The 27,832-nt window shown below is 40.3% G+C and overlaps 2 protein-coding genes and 2 long non-coding RNA genes across 8 annotated transcripts; 2 read left to right on the top strand and 2 right to left on the bottom strand.

Annotated features, from left to right (window-relative positions):
* The first annotated feature begins 810 nt into the window (after positions 1-810).
* On the top strand, positions 811-17,031 carry ogdhl (oxoglutarate dehydrogenase L). 3 transcript variants are annotated; one of them, XM_004551692.4, is made up of 23 exons: positions 811-945; positions 1,544-1,756; positions 2,135-2,305; positions 3,139-3,241; positions 6,016-6,131; positions 6,226-6,380; positions 6,924-7,070; positions 7,156-7,246; positions 7,330-7,509; positions 7,839-7,967; positions 8,121-8,300; positions 8,384-8,536; positions 9,148-9,250; positions 9,385-9,513; positions 10,389-10,539; positions 14,050-14,177; positions 14,254-14,432; positions 14,529-14,600; positions 15,178-15,303; positions 16,117-16,189; positions 16,287-16,450; positions 16,540-16,694; positions 16,792-17,031. In XM_004551692.4, the coding sequence occupies exons 2-23, from the start codon at positions 1,544-1,546 to the stop codon at positions 16,904-16,906; spliced, it is 3,033 nt and encodes a 1,010-aa protein (XP_004551749.2). In that variant the 5' UTR covers positions 811-945; the 3' UTR covers positions 16,907-17,031. The 3 variants fall into 3 exon arrangements, with proteins under 3 accessions (XP_004551749.2, XP_012774736.2, XP_004551750.2); XM_004551693.3 differs by lacking the exon at positions 811-945 and adding an exon at positions 1,055-1,174; XM_012919282.3 differs by lacking the exon at positions 15,178-15,303.
* Positions 17,032-18,459: 1,428 nt separating this feature from the next.
* On the bottom strand, positions 18,460-19,684 carry lg13h10orf53 (linkage group 13 C10orf53 homolog). The gene is made up of 4 exons (XM_004551689.6): positions 19,502-19,684; positions 19,233-19,387; positions 18,999-19,118; positions 18,460-18,868 (listed from the first exon to the last, which is right to left on the bottom strand). Exons 2-4 carry the CDS (start codon positions 19,324-19,326, stop codon positions 18,804-18,806), a joined length of 279 nt encoding a protein of 92 aa, XP_004551746.1. The 5' UTR covers positions 19,327-19,387; positions 19,502-19,684; the 3' UTR covers positions 18,460-18,803.
* A 375-nt stretch (positions 19,685-20,059) lies between these two features.
* Positions 20,060-24,062, top strand: LOC112435773 (uncharacterized). Of its 3 annotated transcripts, XR_013101367.1 has the most exons (5): positions 20,060-20,151; positions 21,178-21,262; positions 21,989-22,146; positions 22,573-22,630; positions 23,582-24,062. It is a non-coding gene; the product is annotated as an uncharacterized LOC112435773 (long non-coding RNA). The 3 variants fall into 3 exon arrangements; XR_013101366.1 differs by lacking the exon at positions 20,060-20,151 and having other exon boundaries at positions 21,051-21,262; positions 22,576-22,630; XR_013101365.1 differs by lacking the exon at positions 20,060-20,151 and having other exon boundaries at positions 21,051-21,262.
* Positions 24,063-26,036: 1,974 nt separating this feature from the next.
* On the bottom strand, positions 26,037-27,441 carry LOC143421694 (uncharacterized). Its single transcript, XR_013101257.1, has 2 exons — positions 26,945-27,441; positions 26,037-26,561 (listed from the first exon to the last, which is right to left on the bottom strand). It is a non-coding gene; the product is annotated as an uncharacterized LOC143421694 (long non-coding RNA).
* Positions 27,442-27,832: the final 391 nt, after the last annotated feature.

Raw genomic sequence — 27,832 nt, 5'->3', positions numbered from 1 at the left:
CTGACCCTGCAAAGTCCGGGTCACCTGCAGAGCAGCAGCAAACTCAAATGTTAAGCAAATGCAAATAATAGAAAAAAGGAAAAAACTCTCAGGAGACACTGAGCCTTATTGCTGGCTGAGAATTATTGATACATTGTTATATGAAGTGTGTTAAGAAACAGACATTTTCGTGTCATTAAAAGGAGCTTAAAACAAGAAAACGGGGATGCTGTGATTAGCGATGCTCTGATATTTAGACCTACCCTGTTCTGTCTGCTTGATCCTCTTGCGACTAGTGCTCACTCCATTATCCCCCTTTCAGTGGTGTGTTTGTCATGATTGATAATACTGTTCCTTCTGTGGCAGCAAGTATGAAAGATGAAAATCCAGATGAGGACGAGAGCGGGGTTAGAAATGGGGAAGGAAAGAGGGTGGAGGGAGGGCCAATTATTTTATTGTTTAACCCACTCAAGGTAGAAGCCCATCAATCTGAAAGCCCTTGATCAAATGACTCGTGTTCAGCCTTTATAAAAGTTTAATTGGTTTATGTAATTAACACTGACATATGTGTGATGCATCTTAGAAAGAAAAATTACTTGGGTGGATGTTAACCGTGTGCCTGAAGTGACAGGATTGAGGAAAGTTCTCTGATTATAAAATTGAGTTCACAGCACAAACACAAGAACTAATAGGGTTGCTATATATGTGCTATATATGTTTATTTGATTACATCTATTTGTTTTTAATGATCTTTTTTAAATCCTCTGTATGAACAGATATTTTAGGTCGCTACCTAGGTACCTTTGGGTGCAGCAAGTTGCCTCTGTGCGGAGAAGCGTCACCTGACACCGAGGGGGCGTGCCGAGCAGCTGCTCTTGTCCTCGGATCTGTGTCACCTTCATTGATACCTGTCCCACTTGCACCTCTCGGCGATGACAGTAAAGCCAAAGAACAGTGCAGTCTAAGGTAAAGGCACTTTATAGAAATAAAAGGCAGGTGACATTTTAACCCTGTATATTTTTGTTCCGTGTTGCGCTTGAGCAGTATCAGGGACGAGCGGAGATTATGAGGATTTATTTTGGTGAGGGATTAGAGGTCCGAAAGTGGAACAGTCGCAGAATGAAATATAAAATGTTTTGATACTGATGCCTGCGATGTTGAGTGAAGGAAACAAAAAAGATCATGCAGGAAAAAGGTGAGGAAGAATGTAGCAGTCGGTCACATACTGCCGCACTTAGTGGAGCGTCATACGGGCTGTTCGCGTTTTGCAGCTGCACACGTTCTACGCAGAAACGGACTGTTCCTTCAGGCTGATCTTAGTGAAACTCAGTGCAAACTGTTAAAGCCACCCTGTGTTGCAAACACAGTCCCTTTAGGTGTGATTTGCGCTTTTCCCAAACACAGATGAGTATCACTCTAGCTGGGATTTTTTACAAAAATGTCCCATTCCGTTTGCGGTAAAAAAAAAAAATCATCTCTGTTCACATTCCTGCGTGGTATGTCTGTCTTAACCTTTAGTGTTAACCTTAGGGTTTGTTTTTTTTGGTTTTTTTTTTTTTTTTAGATGAGTCAGTTTCGGGTATTAGCTGGTGTGCTGAAAGGTGGAGGGAGCCCCTTCCTTCGATGGCGTGCAGGAGGGCTGACCTGGCGCTGCTGGGCTCATCCAAAGAGAGGCTGCTCCTCTAGGACTGATCCTCTTCCAGCAGTGGTCAGCAACTCCAGCTATGTGGAGGAGATGTATTTGGCATGGCTGGATGACCATAAAAACGTCCACGAGGTAACAATGTGTAGCATAAACTGCATCTTAAGTTACACAGAAAAAGGTCGGTTGAATATACCTTTCCATAAATGAAAATTTAAAGAGAAAACTATGACACCTAGAGAATTTCTGCAGAAGTTACTCAAATTGCAAGCTGGTGCCAGTGCTGGTCCTGAAATACAGCTGAATATCCCTGACCTTACTAAGGTTTTTCTTGTTAAATTATGTTATTCTTAGTTCAGCTGCCTGGGGCATCTGATGTAGTTGCGTTGTCCTGGATTCTCATCCAGCTTTTCCCTATTCTGTCACCCGTGTCCAAGCATTCACTAGTCACTGAATAATCATGTTACATATACCAGCGTTCCTTTGATGGATCTGTCTGTCTCTCTGCTGTAGTCTTGGGACAGTTTCTTCCGTAACATCCAGGCCTCCGGTCCATCTGGCGAGGCGGATGAGAGACGGCCCTCTGCTCTGCTGCAGGGCCGAGTGTTGTCCCACTCACTAGACGTGGCAGAGAAAGTGGTGGAGGACCACCTGGCTGTGCACACCCTCATTAGAGCTTACCAGGTAGGCCACACTCACCTGGCACAGCTGTGAGGATAACACACACACACACACACACACACACACACACACACACACACACACACACACACACACACAGATAGATATACAGACATTTAATTTTGATGTGATGCTGATTTATGATATAATTAAGTCACATCTCATAGCTATCCATTTAAATCTTAAGGCAGTGTCTGTGTATGGAATTAAGATGTCATCCATCTCGAGCTGCAACTGACTATTTGCATCTCTGACGAGTATGTGAAAAATACATCAAACAGACTCCGCTTGGACTTGGAGAAGCAGATGCAATTGGCAAAGAAAGCTGTTTGTGCGTGTCCTTGTATTAAAAGGAATATACAACTTGTTTGTCACTGCACGAGGTTATGCAAATTGCAAGATTAACTCCAACCTACTTACCCTGACTGCTTTTTGAAAATGGAAAAATCAAAGAGACTACTCAAACAAAGCAGGTGGTAACATTTCCACTCGCCCTCTAATTAATTCAAGGAACTATCCAAGGGATTTATTAAATTCAGTCTTTTGGCAAAGGCGTCATTTTTATTCCCAGCTTGTTGCAGTCCTGGTGGAAATGTTTATGTCTGCGTGTGTACACAGACATAAAAGCTCTCCCAGGAGTATCTTTTCTCTGAAAGGTTGACCTATAACTGAGTGTTAGCTTATTCTCCAGCTGTTCATACTCAGTTTGATGATGGAAACCAAATTGCTTATTATTTTTTTCTGCCTGTCAGATTCTCTCATTTAGTTTTTTTTAAATCTAATTCTCTATCTTTTCTTCACCCCCACTGCACATTTCCATCTGTCTCTCTGTTTAGATCCGTGGTCACCATGTTGCTCAGTTAGACCCTTTAGGAATCCTGGATGCTGACCTCGACTCTTTCGTTCCGTCCGACCTGATCACCACTATTGATAAATTAGGTGAGATGCTTTCTTTTAGTCATTTGAGTCATGTCTGATTTAGGCTTTGAAGAGGAAGTTGTATGGGACTCCTTGTTTTAGACCCCGTCTGATGGAATATATATGGATTTAACCCTGAGGCTGTATATATGCTGATGAGTATCCTACTATAGAAATCTTCCCTTGTATTTAACTCTAAAGATGCTTCCCATGTTTTAGGATTTCAGTCTCAAAAGCTTAATCTTGCCTTGCTTATGGTGACAAGATTGTATTTGTCTGTTTCTTGGACCGTATTTCAACATTTTTGTATTTTTTACAGTAGATACATGTACAGCTTCACTTACATTAAAGATCAAGGGTTATATAACTGATCACACTGATGAGTGGATGTGGTTTTTCAGTACAAAGCACCTATCAAGTCTGTATACTGGTTGGTCAGCCTGATGCTGTCATTAATCTCAGGCTGAGCTCTTGTCATTCTCCATTTCATTTAGCGAACTGAGGGTCGGAGGATGTGGGATGGCCACAGAAAGCGATCGAAGTCTACAGGAATAGATAGTAAGGAGGAGAGAGAGCGAGTGAGAGGGAGGAAAAGAGAGACGTTGTTTCTGTTGGCTGGTGTTATCAGTGATCAGTGAGAGTCATGACATAGCATCGCATTATGTATGATCACCAGGGCTATAGTTCCCTAATGAAAGCTAATGACAGCCTCCATGGCCCCTTATTTGGTCAGCTGATTGTACACAAGTCTATTCTTGGCCCCCTTTGTCTTTGCTGTGTTCCTAATATGATTTGCACCTGTCTCCTCTTATGTTTGCCAGTAATCTTGAGCTTGACCAGCCCTCTCAGGTGGGTTTTGTTACCACAGAACCTTATTGTACCTGTATGTGGGGGCACTACATCCATGGGCCCTTCTACATTACTATCTATAAATTAATAGTGTATTATTGTTTATTTTCTAATCAATTTTTTTGGAAGTCTTTGCCATCAAACCAATCATCTCAGATGAAACTTCTGAAGTTTGTCAGTTAATTCTTAGCAAGCCATGCTGGAGGGGGCTCTGCAATCTCATTTAGACCAGCTAATCATTATTTTCATTAGTAATTAATCATTTGCTTATTATATTTTGATAGATCAATTAATCATTTCATTTATAAAATGTGAAAAATGGGCACTACAATTCCCCATAGGCTGATAGGATGTCTTTAGATTGCTTGTTTTGACTGACTAGCAGTCCTAAACCCAAGCATATTTAATTAGCATTAGCATGACTTAGATACAATTAGAAAATCATTACTAATGCATTAATGTGCTTGAATGGTTGATAATTGGATTTAACAATAAATGATTGTATAGTTTTTCAGTTTGTTTTAATTGTTGAATAATTCATTACCATGACTACGTCATAAGCTGTAATATATACACCTAACTGAGATATGCGCCACATACCTTCTTGCTCAGTCGTTCCATCTAACATCCTTTGTTTGCCTCTTTTCAATCACAGTTACAATATTTTAGAGGAGTAGTAGTTTCTTCCTTTAATGTATCAACCATTGTTGCAATTACTTTTTTCAATCACGGTGGAGATCCTGTTCCCCTTCACCTTAACCCGTTGAAACTTCTGCCCTGAACTGAAACCAGTGCCTGTCTTGCTTCTTTTAATGACTACACCAGCTGAGTAGTGATACATTGAGATGTAAGATAAACATTCACCTGAAAAGACAGAGATTATAAAAGGAGGTGAAAAAAATACACAGGAATAGGGTAAGCCTTTCTGTGTGAAGTTTGCATCTTCTCCCCATGTATGTGTGGGTTTTCTCTGGGCACTCCTGCATGAATGTTTTTCTGTCTCTATGTGTTAGCCCTGCAACAGATTATAAATCTGTCCAGGGTGTACCCAGAGTTTTGCCATGTAACGATTGGGATAATAGGCTTCAGTACCCCCAAAGCCCCCCCCCCACCCTGAATTGGATAGGCGGAAAACAGATGGATGGATGGTTTTTTGGTCTTTACCTTACTCACACCGTGAGACACAAAACCTTTGGGTGTTGCACATCCAGCATAAAAATCTGCCAAATAATACATGCAGAGCTACCTGCTGTGGCAACCCCTTGTGAATAAGTGATAGCTGAAAGTAGCTCACATTGCTCACACAAGATCATCTTTTCTGTTTCTTTCTTTGTCTTCTGAGTTGTTTATGTATTTACAGCTTTCACATATGTACATGCAACTTCACACACACATATACATTCAATCTTTAACTTTAGTATAAGAGTACCTCGTAAATATTAAAACTTAAATATTGTCATTTTTTTCACATTTAAAAACAAAGAAAAAAAGACTGTTTTTTTTTTTTAATTCAACTAGTCTCACCACAGCAACAAGATAAATTTATGGAATCAGACACTTTAAATATGTATTTGTATAGTTTTTTTGGGTCGCTTTACTACGATTTCTTCTTACATAATATTAAAAAATTGGGAGGACTTTAATTCTTCCAATAAACTGAAAATTGATCTGAAAATTGATCAATACTCAATTGCCAGGTCATTGATTATTCCTTTCTTAATCCCTGTTGAAAACCATTATAGGGTATAGGCCTTTGTCTGCAGTGACGTGGGACACAAATTGTAATAGATTCATTTGATTAAATGAAACCAACTTAAATCTTAATTTTGGGTGGAAAGTATTTTGTTTAAGCTTGGAGTATGCGCTCAAAGTGAGTCAGTAAATTATATCTTGTGCCTTTCTTAAGAGTCTTAATTAGATATTTGTTTCATGTGGTTTTGTTTTAGGTTTATATGGTCTTGATGAGTCTGACTTGGATAGAAGTTTCCAGCTGCCCCACACCACCTTCATCGGTGGACAAGAGACTACCCTTCCACTTAGAGAAATCATACGCAGACTAGAGGTATTTGTACATACGTGTCTCCGATGAACAGGAGAAGCTGTCGTGCTGTTTCCTTTCTGTGCATTTCTTTTACTTTGCAACTTTTTGCTTTCAGGCATCCTACTGCAGTCACATAGGGGTTGAATTTATGTTCATTAATAATGTGAACCAGTGTCAGTGGATTCGTCAGAAGTTCGAGACTCCGGGAATCATGCAGTTCACTAGTGCTGAGAAGAGAACCCTGCTAGCGCGCCTGATCAGATCCACACGGTCAGCAGTGAATAAACAAATTCACACTGTGGTGACAGCGCAATACCTCACCTTTAGTTATAGCTCGCAACACTGACTCACATAACATAAACAAAATAGGAAGTTAACACACCCTATTCTTCATGTGAGCTCATTTTTATCCTTAATAAATTAGCTCATAAGTCACTGCAGGGTCCTTAAAATGATCTCGCTAGGGTGAATATATGTCTTATTGTATCCTTGCTTGTTTTATTCTGTTGTCACTGTCCTGTTCTGATGACAAACACACACACACACACACACACACACACACACACACACACACACACACACACACACACACACACACACACACGTAGTGAGATGCATTTTCTAAATGCTTGAGTACAAGGTGTTTAAGGCATCATGGTATTATTCTAAAAATAAATTACTGTAATGGAGCATATGCTATCATCAGTCAGAACCAGTATATTTTGTATAACCAGCTGTTCACAGCTACCTGTTAGTAGCACAAGCATCTGTGGTCCATATATGGGATCTGTTAAGATCTGTTATTGTGTCTAGGTTTGAGGACTTCCTGGCGAGAAAGTGGTCATCGGAGAAACGTTTTGGTTTGGAAGGCTGCGAAGTTCTCATTCCTGCTCTTAAAACCATCATTGACAAGTCAAGCGCAGCAGGGATCGACAGCGTAATCATGGGGATGCCACATCGGTAATGTGCATTTCCTATTTCTTACATCAGTCTTTTTTAAAGTCTTTTCCTTCTGTTTATATATATTTATAAACTGTACTTTCAGGGGTCGACTGAACGTCTTGGCTAATGTGATCCGTAAGGACCTGGATCAGATCTTTTGTCAGTTTGACCCCAAATTAGAGGCTGCTGATGAGGTGATATGTGGAAAACTCTCAGAGAAAATAAGTCTGGACTTACAGCTGATGCTTTATTCAGTCTCCATTTTTTATGCATGTAGGGTTCGGGTGATGTCAAATACCACCTGGGGATGTACCACGAGAGGATTAACCGTGAGACTGACAAGAACATCACGCTGTCACTCGTGGCAAACCCCTCGCACCTCGAGGCAGTGGATCCAGTGGTTCAGGGAAAGACCAAAGCAGAGCAGTTCTACAGAGGAGACACTCAAGGAAAGAAGGTAACCCTTATTGTACCGGATACAGCATTGTGCGACAGTGTTCAGCCACCCTTTATTTCTTCATACTAGTAAACCCCTGTGCTATGTGTGGGTCTTCATTTGAGACATAGAGCCCGTGAGTGACATCTCTACAGTATATACAAATATTTTATACAAATCCCACAGTCTCAATTATATTTGTATATTTAAACATTCAATACCCCCACATAGCACAGAGGTTTATTAGTATAAAGAAATGACGCGTAGCTCAAGACTTTTGCACAATACTTTTACTGTCTAAAAAAATGATAGCAAAATGCTTCCTTTAAGCCTATAATGTGATTTTTAAGGTGATGTCTATTTTGATGCACGGCGATGCTGCTTTTGCGGGACAAGGAGTTGTTTATGAGACGTTCCATTTGAGTGAACTCCCCTCTTATACCACAAATGGTACAATCCATGTGGTGGTCAACAACCAGGTATTGGAACTTTGGCATCACTTAAGTACAATCCCACTTATTAAAAAATATCTGGAAAATAATTTGTCTGTCTCCTGTTGTCTGTGTGTTAAATTGTATTACATAAAATGAAGCAAAATTAGTGTACCAATTTTGGCATGTGGTTGTTGTCAGATTGGCTTCACTACAGATCCTCGAGTGGCCCGCTCATCTCCTTACCCCACTGACGTGGCTCGGGTTGTCAATGCGCCCATCTTCCATGTGAATGCGGACGATCCCGAGGCTGTCATGTATGTGTGCCGCGTAGCTGCAGAGTGGAGGGCCACATTCAACAAGGATGTCGTCATTGACCTGGTCAGCCGCAGCCGAGTCTAAATAGATTAACAGCTTCTTACGTATGTGTAGCAGTTTTATTTTTAAAGTGTCTGTTTTTGCAGGTTTGTTACAGACGTTTTGGCCATAATGAAATGGATGAGCCCATGTTCACCCAGCCGCTGATGTACAAACAGATCCATCGGCAGGAGCATGTGCTGAAAAAGTACTCTGAAAAACTCATTGCTGAGGGAGTGGTGACACTGCAGGAATTTGAGGTTTGTGATCTAGTAGTGTTTTCTCTTGTTAAATATACTGTATATTGCTGCTGCTACTGTATGCAGTTTTATTTGGTATATCACCATCTGCTGGGCTATGTGCATTAAATCACACTTAGATATTACCCTAGCCTTCAACTAAATATGTTATGCTAGCACAGCTGTATTTGAGTTTCAATTTACTGCCTCACTTCAGTCATCTAGCCTCACAATCCCTCACATAGAGTATATATTGCCCAGTGAAGTTAAAGTATGCGGTTCTGTCGCCATTCAGTGCAATTGCAGAGGTTTTTCATCCACAACAGAAACTTTGACCATAACATCCATTCTGATTTTTTTTTTTTAATATCACATGGCAGAGTAATACTACAGCTCCTTCCTTCTGGCTTTTGATGGACACTGCTTTCTGTTGTGAGGCCTGCTATTTGGACTCACACTCCATTTATAATATATAGCAAAGGCACGAATGCTTCTGGAGACTTTTCCCCTCTATCTCTCTATATTACTGCTGCACACTGTTTAGGCTAGTCAGCTGAAGGTCTGTGATTAAAGCACACTTTAGTTAGCATTAGGGAAATTGTAGCATTTATTATTACAAAATGTATTTGCAGGAAGAAGTTTCAAAATATGACAAAATATGTGAGGAGGCATACACCAGCTCTAAAGATGAAAAGATCTTACACATTCGGCACTGGCTCGACTCCCCTTGGCCAGGTAAATTATCCACTTAGAAACAAAAAGTGAGTTAACCATGAAAATTATAGTTAGTTTTTAAGTTAATGTTTTATTTACTGTTTTTGTGAGTAATTTCTGTTTCCCCGATGGAGTGATTGTGTTGCTTTCTGCAGATTTTTTCACAGCGCAGGGAGAGCCCAAGAGCATGAGCTGCCTCCCTACAGGACTGGACGAGGAGGTTCTGCAGCACATTGGGCAGATAGCCAGCTCAGTGCCTCTGGAAGGTTTTAACATCCACCCTGGTGAGTCTGGTTGCTTTATGCCAGAGAACAAAGCAGTGAGACAGAGGATCAGTCATAGTAGTGGTGGTAGCAGTAACATTGATATACTGTGGAATATATATGCACAGTGACAGGGCCAAGTTTTGAAACCTCTGTAAGCCACTGTGCCATGTCCTGCATGGTTGAGGTAAACCTAGTAAAGCAATTGCTTTTCAAATTGTTGTTAATAGACAAAACAAAGAACCAGTGATACAGTTTAATGGTAAAAAAAATCAGCTTGTTTTTGTACTGTTTATTTAAATTAATAAAGGGATTTAAATAATTTGTAAAGCCTTACACCCTGTTGTTATTTACATTTTACAAAGTATTGGAGATTTTGGAAAGGTGGTCATAAACACTTGTGAGTGTAATGTTTTTAAATTACACAAATCTACATAACACATCCTTTCCAAAATTCAGAACTGGAAAGCTCATGTAACAAAAAAGCTAAAGAATTATTGAGACTGTAACATTTTTAAAAAAATTCTATTTACAGCACAGTCCATCCATTTAATACCATTCATATTTGTTTTATCCAAGTTAGTGGCTGGCAGGCCGGAGCCTCTTTTACCTGCCATAAGGTGAGAGCCGACATATGCTATAGACACGTCGCCAGTCTGTTGTAGGGCTAACACAAAAAAGAAACATTTACACCTGTGGCCAACTTAAGAATCTCCAATGGATTGTGCGATTAACATGTAAACCCCACACAAAAAAGCCCCAGTTAGCCTCAAATTCCGGACCTTTCTGCTGCGAGGTGACAGTGTTAACCATCACACCGCTCTTCCATCCACACAACACAATATTTTTAGTCATATGTGTCTTTTGCCTGTGTGTTTGTGTGTTCGGTTCTACAGGTGTGTCCCGTATCCTGCGTGGTCGAGCTGACCTAGTGAAGAGTCGTCAGATGGACTGGGCTCTAGGAGAGTACATAGCCTTTGGCTCCCTCCTGAAAGATGGCATACATGTACGACTGAGCGGGCAAGATGTTGAACGAGGAACCTTTAGGTGAGCCTGTGAGGAGTCACTCCCAGAAAGTTGATTCTATTTATCTGAATGTAGCATTTTCAGTGGGAGGAAAAACACGTGCTGAAAAAGTACTTTGAAAAACTCACTGCTGAGGGAGTGACTGAAAATGCTACATCAGGATGAACAGAATGAACTTTCTGGGATTTCCTTACCTGGTTGATTGAGCATGCATTATCAAGATGTAAAAAGTCACTGTCTGAATTTTTTAAATTGTCACATTTGTCTTGGGAGGAGCTCACCATGCTGCAAAGGTCTGTTACAGAGCTCTGCGCAATTGTGCAAAAGACGTTTAGGTATATTAACTTTTGCTATATAGATTTTTGTAGATGGGTAGTCCTCATAAACACAACTGTCCTCTAACTAAATTAGCTTGCATGCTTAATTAAGAAGAATAAGGAGCACCGTTCATTATTTTGAACGTCTTCATTTTTTAGATATAGTTCTTGAATTGTTAAAGTGTACTACATATCTTTAAAGATCCATCATATTTCATTGTCAACATTTCTAAGTAGTGTTAAAGGGTAAATGGCACTCTCTGACAGATAGTAAATTAAGTAAGCAGGGGTGTGGGAAGAGTGGCATAGCGAGTTTGCCAGACAAAAGACGTCAGTGCAGTCTCCTGGGAACGCTGAAGCCCACATGGTGTTGTCATGGTATAGAGGGAACGAGTGACACATGAACAAAACCAGCCTCCCTTGCTCTGTGCCTGTCTCGTCTGTCCCCTATCATTTCTCTACCAGCTCATCTTCACTGACACTCCCCATCTCAGTTTACAGCGACATACATCACGCTAAATAACCAGAGGCTACAGGGCTTTTTCTTTTTGCTTCGCATTTACCAATGACATCTATGTCTCCCACCCCGATGTCCCCTTCAGCAATGCAATTCACCTAGTTGGGAAAAAATTACCCCAGTCAAATGTTGGATCCACTCTTAGCTATGTATCACCTGTTAATCCCCGATCAGTTTTTTGTATTTGCTCTCCTACCTGTAATTTACCTCACAGCTTTTTTCTTCCTCTTACCTACACTGTTTTTTGTTTTGTTTTTTATCCCCCACTAGTCTGGTTCCTTTCATAGTGTTTAGGAGCTGAGCATATTGGCATGTTACAGTTGAGTGGGCCTGCTTGCGTTTCTGTGATGTACGTAACAGCGTGGACTAATAGATTCAGTCGTTGTGTTTGGATAGGTTGCATGCGCTTCAGCGTGCGCCCCTTTCCCTGACTAATGGGGCCCCCTGGCAGAGGAACTGTGTGTGTTTTTGTGAGTGTGTGTGAAAATAAAGTGAATAAATGTAGGCATGCTGTTTATGAGGCAATTAAGAGAGAGCTCTCTTAAAAGTTTTTTTTTCCCTTTGTGGATTGGGTGCAAACAAATTGTGAAAAATGAAATGTGAAATTATGTGTGCTACCTTAATTAATACAATAGATGCTGTTGTTATTTCATAAGCATATTTCTTGAAGAGAAAATGTATCTTCTCCAAATGTAGATTAAGGATCAAGCAAGACAATTATGCAGTACATTTGGAGCCCTCATTAGCCCATAATTATGGACAGTACTATGTAAAAGATTACTATCATGATAATCTAGTCTTCATGGAGGAACTATATTGCATTCGGCACAATGATTTGGGTTATTTCCTGCAGTTATTCTGCCTTAATATTACATAACATCCATCACTCTGTGTGTGTGTGTGTGTGTGTGTGTGTGTGTGTGTGTGTGTGTGTGTGTGTGTGTGTGTGTGTGTGTGTGTGTGTGTGTGTGTGTGTGTGTGTGTGTGTGTGTAGATGTCATGAAAGTGATCTTAAAGGGGTCTAAGTGACTGTCTGAGCGTGCTGGATTTGAAGGATGATTCCTTAGTGGGACTGAGCGGACTGGCAAAACTTGTTAAGATTTGGGTCTTTGCTCACATCCACTCTTGTTGAGCTTCATACTGACAGAAGATCGCTAGAGAGGAAAGTGCCTTTATGAGCTAGGAACACAGGCTTCAATGCTTGCAGTGCATCTCCTGGATTAAAGACCTTTGAACATTTCCTTGGAAGAGTGCTGTTTTCACCACAATCACTAAAGACAGCATAAACTTACTGGCACTACCTGCTATTAGCAGTTGGGCTCCCTTGAACCTCTTTTGGTCTTCAGAACAGCCTTAATTCTTCATGTTATAGGTTCAACAGAGTGCTGGAAATATTCCTTGCAGATTTTGAGCCATATTGACATGATGGAGTCACACATTTATTGCAGATCTGGTCACCGTGGAGTAATTCTCAGTTGGTTCTAAGGACCCTTAAAGTGTACCCCCCAAAAATATCCCCCACACCATTACACCACCATCAGCAACAGCCTGAACTGTTGATACAAGGCAGGGTGGAACCATGCTTCTTTATGCCAGTTTCTGACCCTGCCATCCAAATGTTACAGTAGAAATTATAACTCATCAGACCCAGCAACATTTTCCAGTCTTCTATTGTCCAGTGTTGGTGAGTCCGTGTAGGAGAGAACCTCAGTTTCCTGTTCTTAGCTGGCGGGAGTGCCACTTGGTGTGTTCTTCTGCTGCTGTATGTGTTTTGAATTCAGAGATGCTCTTCTGCATACCATAGATTGTACCAAGTGGTTATTTGATAAGTTGCCCTTATCTCCCTATCAGCTTGAAGGAGCCTGGCCATCCTCCTCTGACCTCTGGCATCAACAAGACGTTTTCACCCTTAGAACGTCTTTTCCTCTCACTGGATACTTTCTCTCTTTTCTATCATTTTCTGTAAAACCAAGGGGTGATTTGTGGGAAAATCCCAGCAGATCAGCGTCGATTTGAAATACTCAGATTAACCTATCTGGCACCGAAAACCCTGTTCAAGGTCATTTAAATCACATTTCTATATGTTCTTGCAAATTGTCATTTAATTTTCATTCTTCCTTTTGTAGATACTAAACAAGTTAATAATTTTGCTTTACAGATAAAAGCAATATTAATCACCAATTAAAAATATATGTTACTATTACTTTTTAAAAAAATATATATGGGCCTCTTAAATTGATGCATTAATTTTAGCAGTGTGAGATACTCAGTTAGAAAAAACATTGTTTCATTAATTTATTATTTAAATGTAAATGTTTTTATGTTTCACACAGAAGTGCCTAACTCGGTACAGCAGTGGTGTTTTTAGTCAAGCTGGCGGCATGGATCTGTTTTCTGTATTTATTTACTTTTTTGTTAGTCTCTCACTCCCTTTGGTCCTGAGTAAAAATCCCCATAACTGCTAAATGGGTGACTTTTCCTTATAATTAATAATGTTAGCATGCTAAACTAAGGGAAACAAGGTGAACACTGTAATGCTATCATTCTAAAAACTAGCCCAGCTTGTTAGCATGTTGATTTAAGTCTTTAACTGAAAGCACAGCTGGTGAATGGACTGCTTCAGAGGGTGTCTTCTAATCTTGTTTTCTGTTTGAGTCCTTACCGTCCTGGCTCAGTTTCACATCTTCTGTTTTGTAGTCACCGTCATCATGTTCTACATGACCAAGAGGTTGACAAATGTATCTGTGTTCCCATGAACCACCTGTGGGAGAACCAGGCATCTTACACTGTCTGCAACAGCTCCTTATCAGAGTATGGAGTTGTAGGTAAGACTAGACTAAGCAGCTGAATATCATGCTGAGGATATTTGGTTGTTCTGAATAATCATGTCTATGACTTCAGGTTTTGAGCTTGGCTTTGCCATGGCTAACCCAAATGCTTTGATCCTCTGGGAGGCCCAGTTTGGAGACTTTCACAATACAGCCCAGTGTATCATTGACCAGTTTATTAGCTCAGGACAGGCCAAGTGGGTTCGCAATAATGGCATTGTCCTACTGCTGCCACATGGAATGGAAGGAATGGTGAGATCATGTTAGAATTTGGACACTGCTGGGTTATTTGTCACAATTCATCATGTATTTTGTGCGTATTTATTGTTTGTCTTGATTTGTCCTTAGGGTCCAGAGCATTCATCAGCTCGGCCTGAACGCTTCCTGCAAATGACCAAAGATGATCCAGATCACATCCCTGTATGTTCACATGCAGTAGGAGTGGTTTCCTCTTCTTAATGCCATGATTTATTTCAGATCATTTCTAGTCTATCATTTATTTCTCTGAACATTGCACTGCGATTAGCATTCTTTACCTTCCTGCTTTACTGGCTGTGCTGACATCATAGCTACTTAGGTGATTGCTTAAGTGATGATTGCCCATTTCTGTAGAGTTGAAAAGTCTCTTCATCATGGCCTCTAAGTGTTGGTATTCAGCAGCAGTTCAGGTCCCCAGTGACCAGTTGCTGCGAGGGAACATAAAAGAGGGAACATAGCGGAGGCTGTATCAGCAGAAGCTTACCAGATTCATCTTCAGATGGGGTTATTGATTGAACTATTAGTGAGGATTAACATTCACTGTCCTCTGTGTACTGTACTTGTGTGTGTGTGTGTGTGTGTGTATGCAGGGGAGAGATACAGTGCACTCACGCAATTATGTGCTCTATCTTCTGCCCACTTATGAGAAGTGGCATTGTCGCCAGAAGATAGAACTACAATTTCTTTTTTCAAAGTCATTACCTTTAGAGTTAATATCATTTATTTAACTTCCATGAAGGAATTCACCGGAGACTTTGATGTCCAGCAGCTGTATGAATGTAACTGGATTGTGGTCAACTGCTCCACTCCTGCTAACTACTGTCACGTGCTCAGGCGACAGATTTTGCTGCCATTCAGAAAACCGGTAAAGTGTGACATCACCATTACTACAGTATGGTTTCTTTATGTCTCACTTAGGTTGCTTTTGTGCTTGTCATATAGTACTTTAAATAAAAAAAAAAAAGATCAGATCAGAGCTTTCAAATCACACATCACGTATAAACCACTTTTTTCTCTGACGATAAATCGAGAGCACACCTGATATTTCCTGCAGAATATTTTGTTTTCTTTGGGTCATTTTTGTTACACGACTGAAATCAAAATCGTAGTTGGGAAAGTGTGAGATGTGATGTTTCTATTATAAGAGGCTCAGTTTGGCGATATTCATAATTCGGTCTATATGTTCCTGCACTTAAAAAAAAGAAAGTAGAATTAGCTCAGCTCTAAAGTTTCAAAGTGTAAAGCATTTGTCTTTTCTTTTTTCTATATGCTCTTTTTTGTCTCACAGTTTTCAGGCACAGTGAATGTCTTAACTGATCCCCTGTTGTACATAAATGCGATGCTTTGCGAAGCGTGAGAAAATTAGTTCCAGAGCAAATTAGGGAGGAAGCCTACAGGGGATAATATTGTTGGTTTTTTATGGAAAAACTTCGAAGTTCTGGACTTGGTCGACCGAGCACAAAGGGTTTTATTTATTTGATTGTTAAAGAATTGTTTTGTTTTCCCAGTGCTGATGTTGCGTGCTATATGTTGGTAATAAATTAGCGTGAAAAAAGAGATAAAAACTTTTTTCCTCTGGAGTTTTTTCAGCGCACACAATGAAGATACGGCTGACAGGATAAATCTGTTGTTTGTCAGTGACGGAAACTTTTTCCCTTTTCTTCTCCCCTTCAAACAGCTGATCATTTTCACTCCTAAATCTCTGCTCAGGCATCCGGACGCAAGGTCAGGTTTTGATGACCTTGCCAAAGGTAGAGCTTTACCTTTAAGCGTGACATAACTTTTAATGTTTTATGTGTGTATTTATTTGCATTTATTACTAATGTTCAATATGCATTATGTTTGCAGGCACTAAATTTAAGAGACTGATTCCTGATGAGGGCCCTGCAAGTCAAAGCCCAGGCCAAGTAAAGAGGGTTATCTTCTGTGCAGGCAAAGTCTACTATGAACTAGCTAAGGAGAGGAAGCAGCAAAATTTGGACAGAGATGTTGCCATAATCAGGCTTGAACAGGTTTTTAGTTCTTCTTCTCTGATTTTAAAATGAGACTGACACTGTGTGGTCATTTCTTCATGGGTCATTTTTTGGTCTCCAACTCTCAGATCTCTCCTTTCCCGTTTGACCTGGTCAGTGAAGAGGTGGAGAAATACGGCAACGCTGAGCTCATCTGGTGTCAGGAGGAGCACAAGAACATGGGTTACTATGATTATGTCCGACCACGCTTCCTCACAGTGGTTGCCAACAAGAAACCCATTTGGTAAGAATGTTTATTTATCATCTCACTTCTAGTTAGAGAACTAGCCAAAGCATTTGAGCTCTTGTTGCAGGTGATAAACCTTACGTGTTTGTTTCAGGTATGTGGGACGAGATCCTGCGGCTGCACCGGCGACAGGAAACAAATCTACTCACCTCAATGAGCTGAGGAAGTTTATGGACACTGCTTTCAACATGAGCTCCTTCCAAGACTGAAACTTGTAAAGGAGAAGGTCATTTCATTGTTTTGATGTGGCTTAGTCTTAGGTTGAGGGTCATTAAAAACCTATCTCTACACAATTGTTTAAGAATAAAAAGTTCCTTATGAACATTAAGCATAAGCACTAAGCCACAGAATGGTCAATCCTGCATCTTCTGTTGTGTGGTAGAGTGTAGTACACCAGTATTGTTCACACAGCCACGCAGAACTGTGACAATCATTATTGGAGTGGTTTCACTACTTCAAATATTCTTTTGCTGTTATGCTGAATACTGCTAAATAACTATTTTGATATTTATTTTGATTGTAGCTATGAAACACACCCAAAACACCCCAGAGGTACACTTTAACAATAACTATGAATCGCATGTCACAGGTATGAAAACTGTGCTGAAACTTAACACATCAGTAGATTTTATAGCCTGTTATTGTTTGGCTACCTTAGCTGTTTGTGAAGGAGTGTGTATTTATTGTCACACATCACTTCACCAGGAGACATGAGCCAGCTGGCACAGAGACTTGCAGCCATGTTTTCTACTTAGGACATAAGGCTCAGCTTTTTCTTCTGAAGCGCTGGGACACGCACACACATAAACAAAGAACAGCCTTGGATGCTCAGAGAGCAATATTGATGCATGGTTGTCACATTAAAATCCCCAGATATCAAACACAAATGATATTAGAAAAGCTCCTTAAAATTGTACTTCTTGTCTAGCTGCGCTGTAGTTTACCTTTCCAACGTGGAGCTGGGAGATTTAACCAGTAATGCAGAAACATAGTTTTGCATATTTAGTGATTTAAAAGAGGTTTATACATGACTGTTTAGTAAATAGGGAAAGAGCCACATATTCATGTGGGAGCTGAAATATGTGCTCAACATGATATAACTGCACCTACAGGGAATAATTTGAATATGCAATAAATATGTTTTAATAAATGAATGACCTGGCATACATACAACAGTTTGAACTGATGAGTAAAGTTACAGGTCATCTGTTAATCTATGATAGGTTGAAATAGGATTTTGCTCACTGACACAAATGATTTAATGATCCTGGAGCTATTTTGTAATTGTTTTCAGATTTTGTGTGTCCTTAATTTTCTATTAATTCCATAAATGTGTCTTTAAAAATATGTGGGCTGTCCTGTCATGTGAACCAAATATAGATGAACGCAATATCAAGCAGTGGCATGGAGGTTTTAATTAAAATGTAGGCTTTATCTCACTGAAACTCTGCCTATCTTAGTGATTGAAATTCTTATGCAAATCTGTAATTAAAGAAATTACAATGGAATTTCGATCGAAGCCACAAAATTCTAATGGATTATGGCCATAAGCCCAAAATGCACAGACTCATGCTTTCATATTCTGACCTTACCATTAGAAATTGAGACTCATAAGACCAGGCAACTTTTTCCAATCTTCTGTTTATCAATGTTGGTGAGCCCGTTTGAACTGTAGCCTCATTTTCCTGTTCCTAGCTGAAAAAAGTGGCACCTGGTACGTTCTTATGCAGCTGTAGCCCATCTACAGCTTTAATGCTTTAAATGTTGTGCATTCAGAGGCCCTTTTCTGCATACCTCAGTTGTAATGGCTGGTTATTCGAGTTAGAGTAATCTTCCTATCAAATCGAAGCAGGCTGGCCGTTCTCCTCAGACCTCTAGAATTGACAAAATATTTTCACCCAGATAAATATTAGTCACTGAATATTATGTCTTTTCCAGAGCATTCTCTGTAAATGTAAAGATAGTTGTGCAGGAAAATCTCACATAACAAGAAGTTAAACATGTGAACCTAATAAATTGACTGGTGTTTATAAATGAATCCATACAGTGGTGTAATTGCATAATATGTACAGTTTTTAATTGCATTTTTTAAATATGGGTTTATTTTCAGTAAGCACTCTCCACTGCAGCAACAGCCTCTCTGCAAACAGGGTCCAGTTTTCCATCTCCGCCTTTGGGGAAAAACAAAAACCAAAAGGTTTTCAGACTGAGTGACGTCATCACGACCTATCACTTTAAGTTGATTTGTAGCTCCACGTTAATCCCACAAACCTTACATGTATCCCAGTCAACCAAACTTACCAAACTCCAGATCCTTTATGTTACAGGTGAAAACGACCTCCCCGCTGACCACGAGCTCCACAATATTCCACTCGCGTGTTTCTTCCAAAACGCACAGGTGCCCGCGCGCTCTCAGAGCGGCTGCAGACATATTGGATCGGTCATTAAAACAAAACAAAAGTTTTATAACATGGACGAAGGCAGATGACAAGCATGACATGCATGAATCTCAATAAAGCTGGATATGAGACAGACCCTGGAGACCCTGGAGGCGGAAGGTCCTGTGTTGTATTACTCCGCTGGATTTATAAGGTCCGTAGCAAAGTGTGACCCGCGCATTTGCTGGCATTGTTTGTTGTGTGTCACCTGGGTAACTGATTCAATATGCATCGATTGCTGGCATGGTTAGCCTATGTGGGCAGATCAAAGAAAGAGAAGCAATCTATAACCATCGGTTTCTGCGCCACCGCAGACTCACTGCTGATCAGTGTTTATTACAAATGTTCACACCAAGACATACATACTTTTCAAAGAAATTAGCCTGTTATTGATCTGGGCTGATTTTTCTTTAGTTTTGCTTTTTGCTGCTGTCCTTCTCACTGCTGATATCAAGAGATATTACCTATAACCCAATCAGGTTGCACAGGTCAACACGTTCTCACTCCCAACTCCTCAAACGTGTGACGCATGGTCAGGCTCCCTCTGCTTCACTTATGGACGCGCAGGGTACCCCCCTCGCGTCGAGAATTGACGTGAAGGGTCCTCCGATTGAAGAGATTGCCGCGGAAGTGCCTGTTGTCGGCATATTTAGACATTTTCCAAATCACAGTGTAGTGACGTATACAGAACACAATAAATTATATAATGTAAACAACTACCTGAAAAACAGGTAGAACGATACTTTTGTATCGTTTATTGCATTTATGGAGGGAGTGATGTATGCTGGGTAATGGCACAGCTAGCTACTGGGTGACTTTATTCACCCGCTTCGGCTGTTATCAGTCCATACAATGGGCGTTATTAGCACAAATCAGTCCCATAGATATGGGCCATCTCCTGCTGGATTTTTCAGAAGGTTGTTCTCATCCATCCAGATGGAGGATCACTAACAGGAGCGTGGGAAGACTCCAGAATCCACTCTGGCTGTAATCCGGTGGATATGCAGTGTGTACAGGTAAGACCATTTAAATGGACAGCATTTATAGAATGACTGTTAAAAGTCAGCGAGTGTCAGTAATGTTAACGTGGTTATCTTAGTAATACACCGAGTGCTAATATAACAGCTTTAAGATGCATTTGTAGATATTATTACGTGTTTTACCGTCTTTATGGTGCTAGCTTAAACGTTAGCTTATATTGGAGTAAAGCTGTTACTGTTTAAACGATGTTAGCACAGAAATATTAGCTTCTGTCATGACTGATGAAGTTACTAGTTAATAAAGTTTTCAGTAAAGTGATTAATCGCAGCCACAGATTGACAGCAAATATCTCGATTAGCTTCAGTGCATCTATAATAAATATGTGCAAGTTTCAGTGCTTCGTTTAAACTGTATGATACTTATACTGACCCAGGGTCAGTGTAAAATACAATCCTAGCTGTGTGAACAAAGCCACTGTAAATTTAATCCTGCATGACAAACCTCAGGATGCAGGTTATTATTACTCTTTCCTGCTGGCACACCTGTCACACCTGAGAGTCAGCTAGAAACTTACAGTGACGTGGACGTCATGCAAAGACTGCCAGACTCTGTAATACTGCAAAGGATCAGTGACTCTCTGTGTGCTGAACATCTAGGATTGAGTCAGGCTGCATTGACTGTGGGACTTTAATGTGTTAAAAGCAGGTTGAAGACGGCTCAGAAACATTTGAAGATTAAAATTTAGCATTATGGCTTCTGGTGGTTTGTAAAGCCTCTACTCAGCTGTATTTTTGTTACTAATTTATGTTTGTTGTTGTTTAACACAGATTTCAGAAGAGCAAATATGCTTAATAGTTTAACTAGATTTCATTTGTCAGTGTGGGACTGCTGAGTCACCTGAAGAACTCATTTCATTCATTTTCCACATGATGTTCATTTACAGAAATGTTTCACAGGAACTGATTTCTCCCAAAGGGTGAACTAGTGTGTTTCCATAGATTACCTCTGTATGAATGTACTTCTTAAATGAAGGCAAGTGTTTGTCCTTTTTTGTTCCTCAGGTACAGTACGTGATATCAAGGGCAGGCGGTCAACACTGGGGGTAGACAAGAAGCAGACGTACTTCCAAGAGGGAGCTGCAGTGAGGTCAGAATCTGAAACAGCTCAGGTTTATATTTTAGAGGTTATAAAAAATCAAAATGTATTTATAAAGAAACCTTTAAATAATAGTCATAATTATGATTATTATAAGAAATATCAAACATTTAAGTGGATTTTCTGTTACACATATTGTGTTAGCCCTGCAATAAACTGGCAGCCTGTCTTTGTCCTGTATCAGCTGGGATAGGCTTCATCCTCCTGCAACCCTGAATTGGATACATTGTATTCCAATTATCTAATCTGATCATTTACAAACTCAAGGTATCTAATCAAAATGTAAGTAATAATTATAAAATGGGAAAGCAGAAATAAGTGTGACATAAATGTAAATGTGTGAGCTGACATAGAGGACAGCTACATGTAGTCTGAAAAACCTTTGTTGTCAAGTTTGCAGGTCTATCAGCACGAGACATTCTTACATAGAAGAGACTGTTAAAGTCTCTAACTCAGTGAAGCATTATTGGTCCCGACTGTTTGGATAAATATAGTAAGTTGATGTATGTGCATTTATTGACACATTTTCTTAAGTGCTTATCCAGTTCAGGATCACAGTGGAGCTGCAGCTGGATATGTTCACTAAATAAACCTTACAAAAGTTAACAATAAACCTGCATCCATGTATGTTGTTGTCCACAGGATGAGAAAATCAAACTGGAAGACTGTGGAACATGTTAATAAATGTTTGTGTGTTTATGCCTGTGTCTTTCACAGGAGGCGCTGGAAGGTTTCCCTAATAGTTCCTGGTGAATCAAAGCAGAACCATAAAGGTTGCTGGACTGCATGATGGCCTTACCCCTGAGCAGTCATCCTGTTAAAGGAGGAACCACTTATAAACTGTTTTCAAAGTAGCTGAGCAGATTTAATCTCAAGTAAGTGATTAACTGTTTGTTCGTTTGTTCTGCCACTTAAAGAGCATTTAAGGACGTCTTTCGAGTGTCCAGTTGAATTAATTCTACTGGCTCTCATGGTCATTTGTTATTATAGACATATTTTTCATGTTCATCCAGCTATTTAGTAAATTCTATCTATTTAGTAATATCCGTCAGCTATAAAATGTAATATAAATATAAAAATATCTAAATATCTCCTGTCCTTTATGTTTTAATGATGTAAGTCTGTTATCGTGTTACATTAGCATTCCTCACATATCAATGAGATGCTGTACAGTACAATCCTACTGACGCAGCAGAGGGATAACGACGGCTATTCAACATCGTTACACGACACATTCAAGCTGCATGATGCAGACAAAGTGACTAAATCATCTTTTTTGTGGTTTATTGTCTTCAAACCAGCAGACAAAGCCGATTGCAGAAGATGTCAGAGAAGAACTTCAGGCCGTGTACTGAAAAGGTATTTTTTTCTTGTTATCAAAAGACATTTGGAGTGGCAGCTTCTACAACTGGTTGTGCTAAAGTAAAGCTTACAGTCTAAGAAATCACAGTGTTGATATTCAGCCCAAAGAGAAAAGCTCCCTTGTTTGAATTTATTTACAATCATAGTTTTTTATAAATTCTGACTGTAAACAGCTTTTACAGCTTTGATATTGTTTGACACTCGATATCAGGTGATAGGGTTTAATTTAAAGGTTTCTGTGTCCCAATGAGCCATTTACACTGACCAGTATCAGTTTAACTGTAACACATTCATTATTTAGATTCAACAAAGAAATAACTGAATGTAAAAAATGGCAGCCCTCAGGCCAGGTTTATAGAGATATATGCATGCATTATGAAATTTATGTATCCCAGATAATTGTTATTCATCTAGTCATGGCAGACCTACCTCTTCCTCCCAAGTTAACTGCAACCCAAAAGAACTAGTGGGGCTATTTACACACTCACAACCAGTGTGGGGTAAAAAGAGCCACCAAAAAGCTGTCAGCCACAGATGTGCTAGAAGAGTTAGAAACTCTACTTATGGAGAAACTTTCTAAGTCTAACAGAGGACAGGTACTCCTGCCCAAATAACATGATATAACCCCACATACAGCCCAGCCATAAAATGAACCAAGTCATTTAGTTAAAGACAGCATGGGACCAAATGCATGTAACCAGCCTGCATCAACCTGACATTTCTTCCTCCTGAATTAAATGAATGAATGGATGAAAGTTAAATGACTACAAACGTAAAGCCACTAGTTCCCACACTGGAGCTCCCTGACACTGTGTGTTAACCGTATTTAGCTTGTATCAACAGTTGTAACAGGCTAAGCCACCTGAGACACTGCATTGAATGATTGTTCCTGTCTTAATGATTTCAGCTGACTGGTTTCAGCTCAGATGTTCTGCTTTTTCCTTTCAGTAGATCAAAGCAGCTCGTGCTCCTTCTGCTTCCAATTTAGAAGAAGAAGGCGAAGGCTTCAGCGAAGTGGCGTTCATGGTCTCAGTGAACAGTCACGGTCACACACTGCATGTGGTTTTAAAAGCAACATGTCTGTTCACCACAACAATGGAGATGTGTAATATTAGTGCAGCTACGGTTTGTTTTTGAACATCAGTTCTGTTTTCTACTTTGATCACTTAGACCAAAAAATTGTTGTTTTCAGATTCTTTCTTTTAAATCTATAAAGCACCTGCTCATTTTTTATTACAATTAGTTTCACATAAATGTTAGTGTTTCCTTTATGATCTTTTAATGCTTACACTACACTGTACATGTCTACATTAGAGACATTTCTGTTTCCTGTTTCTGTTGACTCAGAGTTGTGAAATGTTCTTTTATTTGATGCACAATATGAAGTTCATAATTTTCTTACAAATAAAACTCTAATGACAAACATGAACAGCTGTGCTTATTTCTGAGACATGAGTTTTGAATGTGTTGATATTTAGACAGTGTGCATCTGTCTGCTGAAACTGTAATGGTGAACCTGAGGTGATGGTCAACAGAAGGCAAATATATATCAATATAAAACAATATTGAAGTAATGTCTTTACCCTCTGCAGCATGTGGACGCTGTGCACGCAATCACCTTATTCACTGTAGTAAACATGCACCGCTAGCTCAGACTGACTGTCTCCATGGTTACATCGTATATTATTAGCTATGTAAACAGCTTCCAAAGATACCGCCATAGCTCTCTGCAGCTGTAACACTTAAACACTTTTCAAATCGTTTCATGTTTTTGATAGTTATGAAGACAGAATATGTTTTTAAGGTCATGCTAGGTGGTTGCTATGGTGGTTGCTGTGGACTTGGCTGGACCGCGTCCGATTCCTGTTATTAGCTGTCCGCCATAGGAAGGCTGCGTTCCATTTACAAGTAGTGACAGTCTGCCGCAACTCGAACTCAAACCCCGCTTTGTTCTTTAATTATAGGCCTTTTATAGCCGTTCATGACACGCACACACACACATAAAGCACTTTGCCTCACCATGAGAATGCAAGTTTACCTAACCTAACCTTAAAGTATCTGATATAGGATAGAAAAATGAAGCAACCAGAGATTTAATGATGAAGACTCTGGGTTCTGTAGTTCACGTTTTACAGTCCTGAATGACTCTTTGCATATGATTTATTGAAGAGGAGTTTAGAATGCACTTTACATTTAGACTGTTGCTGTTTCATTTTTTACATTGTTGCCGTGTTATGTCATGAATAAGATTCACCTGCTGGGGGTTTGATGGATCAGCTGGACAATACAGTCAAAGACAGACTTCATTCATCATATGCAAGAATCCTAGTTGGATTTTTGTTGTCACTCATGTTTTTGAACCAAATATTGAAAACAATTCTGACAGACTGGATACCTGGTCAGGGTGTACATTACCTTGTACTCAAGCATCCCAGGACAGAGCCCTGCCCCACCATGAGCCTGGGTGGATACGTGGTTATTAATATAAAAGGACCAATACTGAATATGAATATTTCATGAAAATTGAATTATAATACAAATTAGTAATAAGGGTTTCTCTGCGCCCTTCTCCACCCCATACTCAAAGAGCTGCGAGCAGAGAGGGTGACAGGAGAGGATGGCACTGAAGAGAAGATGCTTGGTTTCTGGAGTCTCCTGGTCCTGTCAGTATTAGTAGGATGCATCTGCTGTGTCTTCTCGTGGATGCTCACCTACCTTGACTCGTTCCAGCCTGGTATGGATTTCCCAACACTGCGGACAGTGGCCCACGTCAGAGACGTTTAATATTGATTACATATGTCTGAATTGCTAACCCTAACCCTAACCCTAGCTCAACAGACCACAATGCCCTGGACTGTCAGTATTATTACATGCTGTGAACATAAGTACCTTTGATCACAGTTTATGTTGTAAAAGACAAGGAATATTGGAAAGAAAGATCAACATTGTGATATTATTTCTTCCAAACTGACCAGAAACATGCTTTTCATACTCTCACAGCAAAGGATCAGACTCACTGTGCATGACAGCTCGGGCCAATGATGTCTGTTAGATTGTCAGTTGTTTAGTGCTTCTGTACAGTTAGGGTCACCGTCTCTATTTCAGAATAATTAATATGCGGAAAACACTAAAAGTTGATTGTCTTCCAGTATGATTCTTCATAACTCCTGCTTTGAAATACTGAACTTTAAAATTTACCTGACGAAAGATCATTTACAGTGGCACTCTGTCAGGATCATTCTGACTGTAAGATCACTGTATTAATCTGAATCCTTCTGAAATGTGCTGTGAATGAATGCTGATGCAACTCACTGTGGGAAAACTGTTAATAAAATGAATCTGTGACACATGCAACACATTCACAGAGGAAGAGGACACAAAGGGAGGAGACGCAGAGGCTGTGTTAAAGTCAGAAATCCAAATCTTTATTAAAAAACAGGCGGCGGTAACAAACAGGAAGACAAGCAGTCCATCAAACAGTCTACAGGGTCAAACATACAGAGAATTCAAACAGCAGTAAAAAATAACTGGACACTGAAAAACTTAAAGCAATGTGTGACGCAATAAAAGGAAGCAGCGCAGTATATTCACTGAATTATCATCAATTACAAAAGAGAAAAACAACGATTTCTAAGGATTATTTTCTTAAATGCAGTTAGAGTGTGGCTGGTAAAGATGGAAACATACAGAATGTAAACTGTGTGAGTTTGGTGAACTTTGTTTGTTAATTTGGGTTGAACCCAGGGCTGTATAGGCGTTGGCTGAATAGCAGTGGTGTTCACCTTGGGGTGTCGGTCAGAACACACAGGACGCACAGATAAAGGTTATACAGTCTTTACTGTGATTCCTCAGCTTAACAGCACAGTACAGCAACACAGTAATGCAACCGCAGGCTTACAGAGTGGTGAGGGGTGTGGGTGTGTGTGGTCTGTGAACAGAACATATACAGAATACTGAATGTAATAAACATCTAAGTCATGAATTATGATGCATTAGCGTTCTTCGAATCTAACCAGAACTACAAATGGGAATTCCTATATGAACATCTACATGCACGAGTTTCACACACTACTCCCAAACCCTTACAGTACATGACATTGATTGCCAATACACCCAACAACAATATATCACAAACACCAAATCGTTTAGCTTACAGCCAGCAGGTATGTAGCATAACAGGTAGCATTAGTAGCATGAACTAGCCACATAGCGAACAGGTCGATACACATTGCACTTCTACATCCACTAAATGTCTAATTGGCATAAAAGACTAAAACTGTCCTTTTCAGGCATGGCTCCACGTCTACTCACAGTTCTTTAGCGACGCACACAACTCACACCGTGTGTAGACATCCCCTGCAGAGTCAGTCTGCCAGGCGGCTCTTGCTATGTGTTAGCTCCAACTCTGATCACTGGAACATGTGCTCAATAGTCCAACTGTGCTCTCTCGCCACAAGGGCCCCCCCCCACACAGCTGACAGCCTTTCCAACATAGCCGCCCCCCAATTTGCGGTGCAAATTGGCCCCATGGAAAGGCTGTTTATACAGACGAGGGCTCCCCCACCTGGTCATCCTCATCCTTGATCGCCGGAAGCACAATCAGACGTACTATAGGCCGGGTGTATGTTTTGTCACGTATCTTCACCTCCGCTGTTCTGGTGTGGCCATCAGAACCAGTAAGAATCTTCGTCACTCTCCCAATCTGCCATGATGCTCTGGGTAGCTGTGGATCCACCAGCAGAACAACCGCTCCCTCTGTTATGTCCTCCATGGGTCTCTGCCACTTCATGCGAGTTTGGAGATTAGGCAAATAGTGTCTGATGAAAAATGACCAGAATCTGTCCACCAGGATTTGCGAATGTCTCCATCTTCGCCTCCCTAGCGCTTCTTCTTCGGGATACACTACCTGAGGTAGGGAGCTGTCAGGCCGCCCGATGAGCAAGTAGTTAGGGGTCACTGGATCGATGTCAGCCACATCAGCAGAAACATAACCTAGGGGTTTGGCATTCAGGATACCCTCGATTTCTGTAAGAAGGGTCCTGAGTACTTCCTCACTCACTGTTTGAGAGCCAACAGAGGTGTATAAGGCGTTTTTGATAGAGCGGATTTCTCTTTCCCAAGTGCCTCCAAAGTGGGGTGCTGCAGGTGGATTGAAGCGGAAACGAACCTGCTGCTTAGCCAGTTTCTGCTGGAGGTCCG

Source organism: Maylandia zebra, linkage group LG13, assembly GCF_041146795.1.
Source record: "Maylandia zebra isolate NMK-2024a linkage group LG13, Mzebra_GT3a, whole genome shotgun sequence".
Lineage (NCBI taxonomy): Eukaryota > Metazoa > Chordata > Actinopteri > Cichliformes > Cichlidae > Maylandia > Maylandia zebra.
The sequence above is the reverse complement of the archived record's forward strand: the minus strand, read 5'-3'. Positions and strand labels throughout refer to the sequence as shown.

What these genes read in the sequence shown, in the direction of transcription:
- ogdhl (XM_004551692.4), top strand. Translation starts at nt 1,544, where the DNA reads ATGAGTCAGTTTCGGGTATTAGCTGGTGTGCTGAAAGGTGGAGGGAGC. An exon ending in GAGACACTCAAGGAAAGAAG is followed by an intron (nt 7,510 to 7,838) that starts GTAACCCTTATT and finishes GTGATTTTTAAG; the next exon opens with GTGATGTCTATTTTGATGCA. An exon ending in TGCTGCCATTCAGAAAACCG is followed by an intron (nt 15,304 to 16,116) that starts GTAAAGTGTGAC and finishes CCCTTCAAACAG; the next exon opens with CTGATCATTTTCACTCCTAA.
- lg13h10orf53 (XM_004551689.6), bottom strand. Translation starts at nt 19,326, where the DNA reads ATGCCAGCAAATGCGCGGGTCACACTTTGCTACGGACCTTATAAATCC. An exon ending in CCGCCTCCAGGGTCTCCAGG is followed by an intron (nt 19,119 to 19,232) that starts GTCTGTCTCATA and finishes ATATGTCTGCAG; the next exon opens with CCGCTCTGAGAGCGCGCGGG. An exon ending in CATAAAGGATCTGGAGTTTG is followed by an intron (nt 18,869 to 18,998) that starts GTAAGTTTGGTT and finishes TTTTCCCCAAAG; the next exon opens with GCGGAGATGGAAAACTGGAC.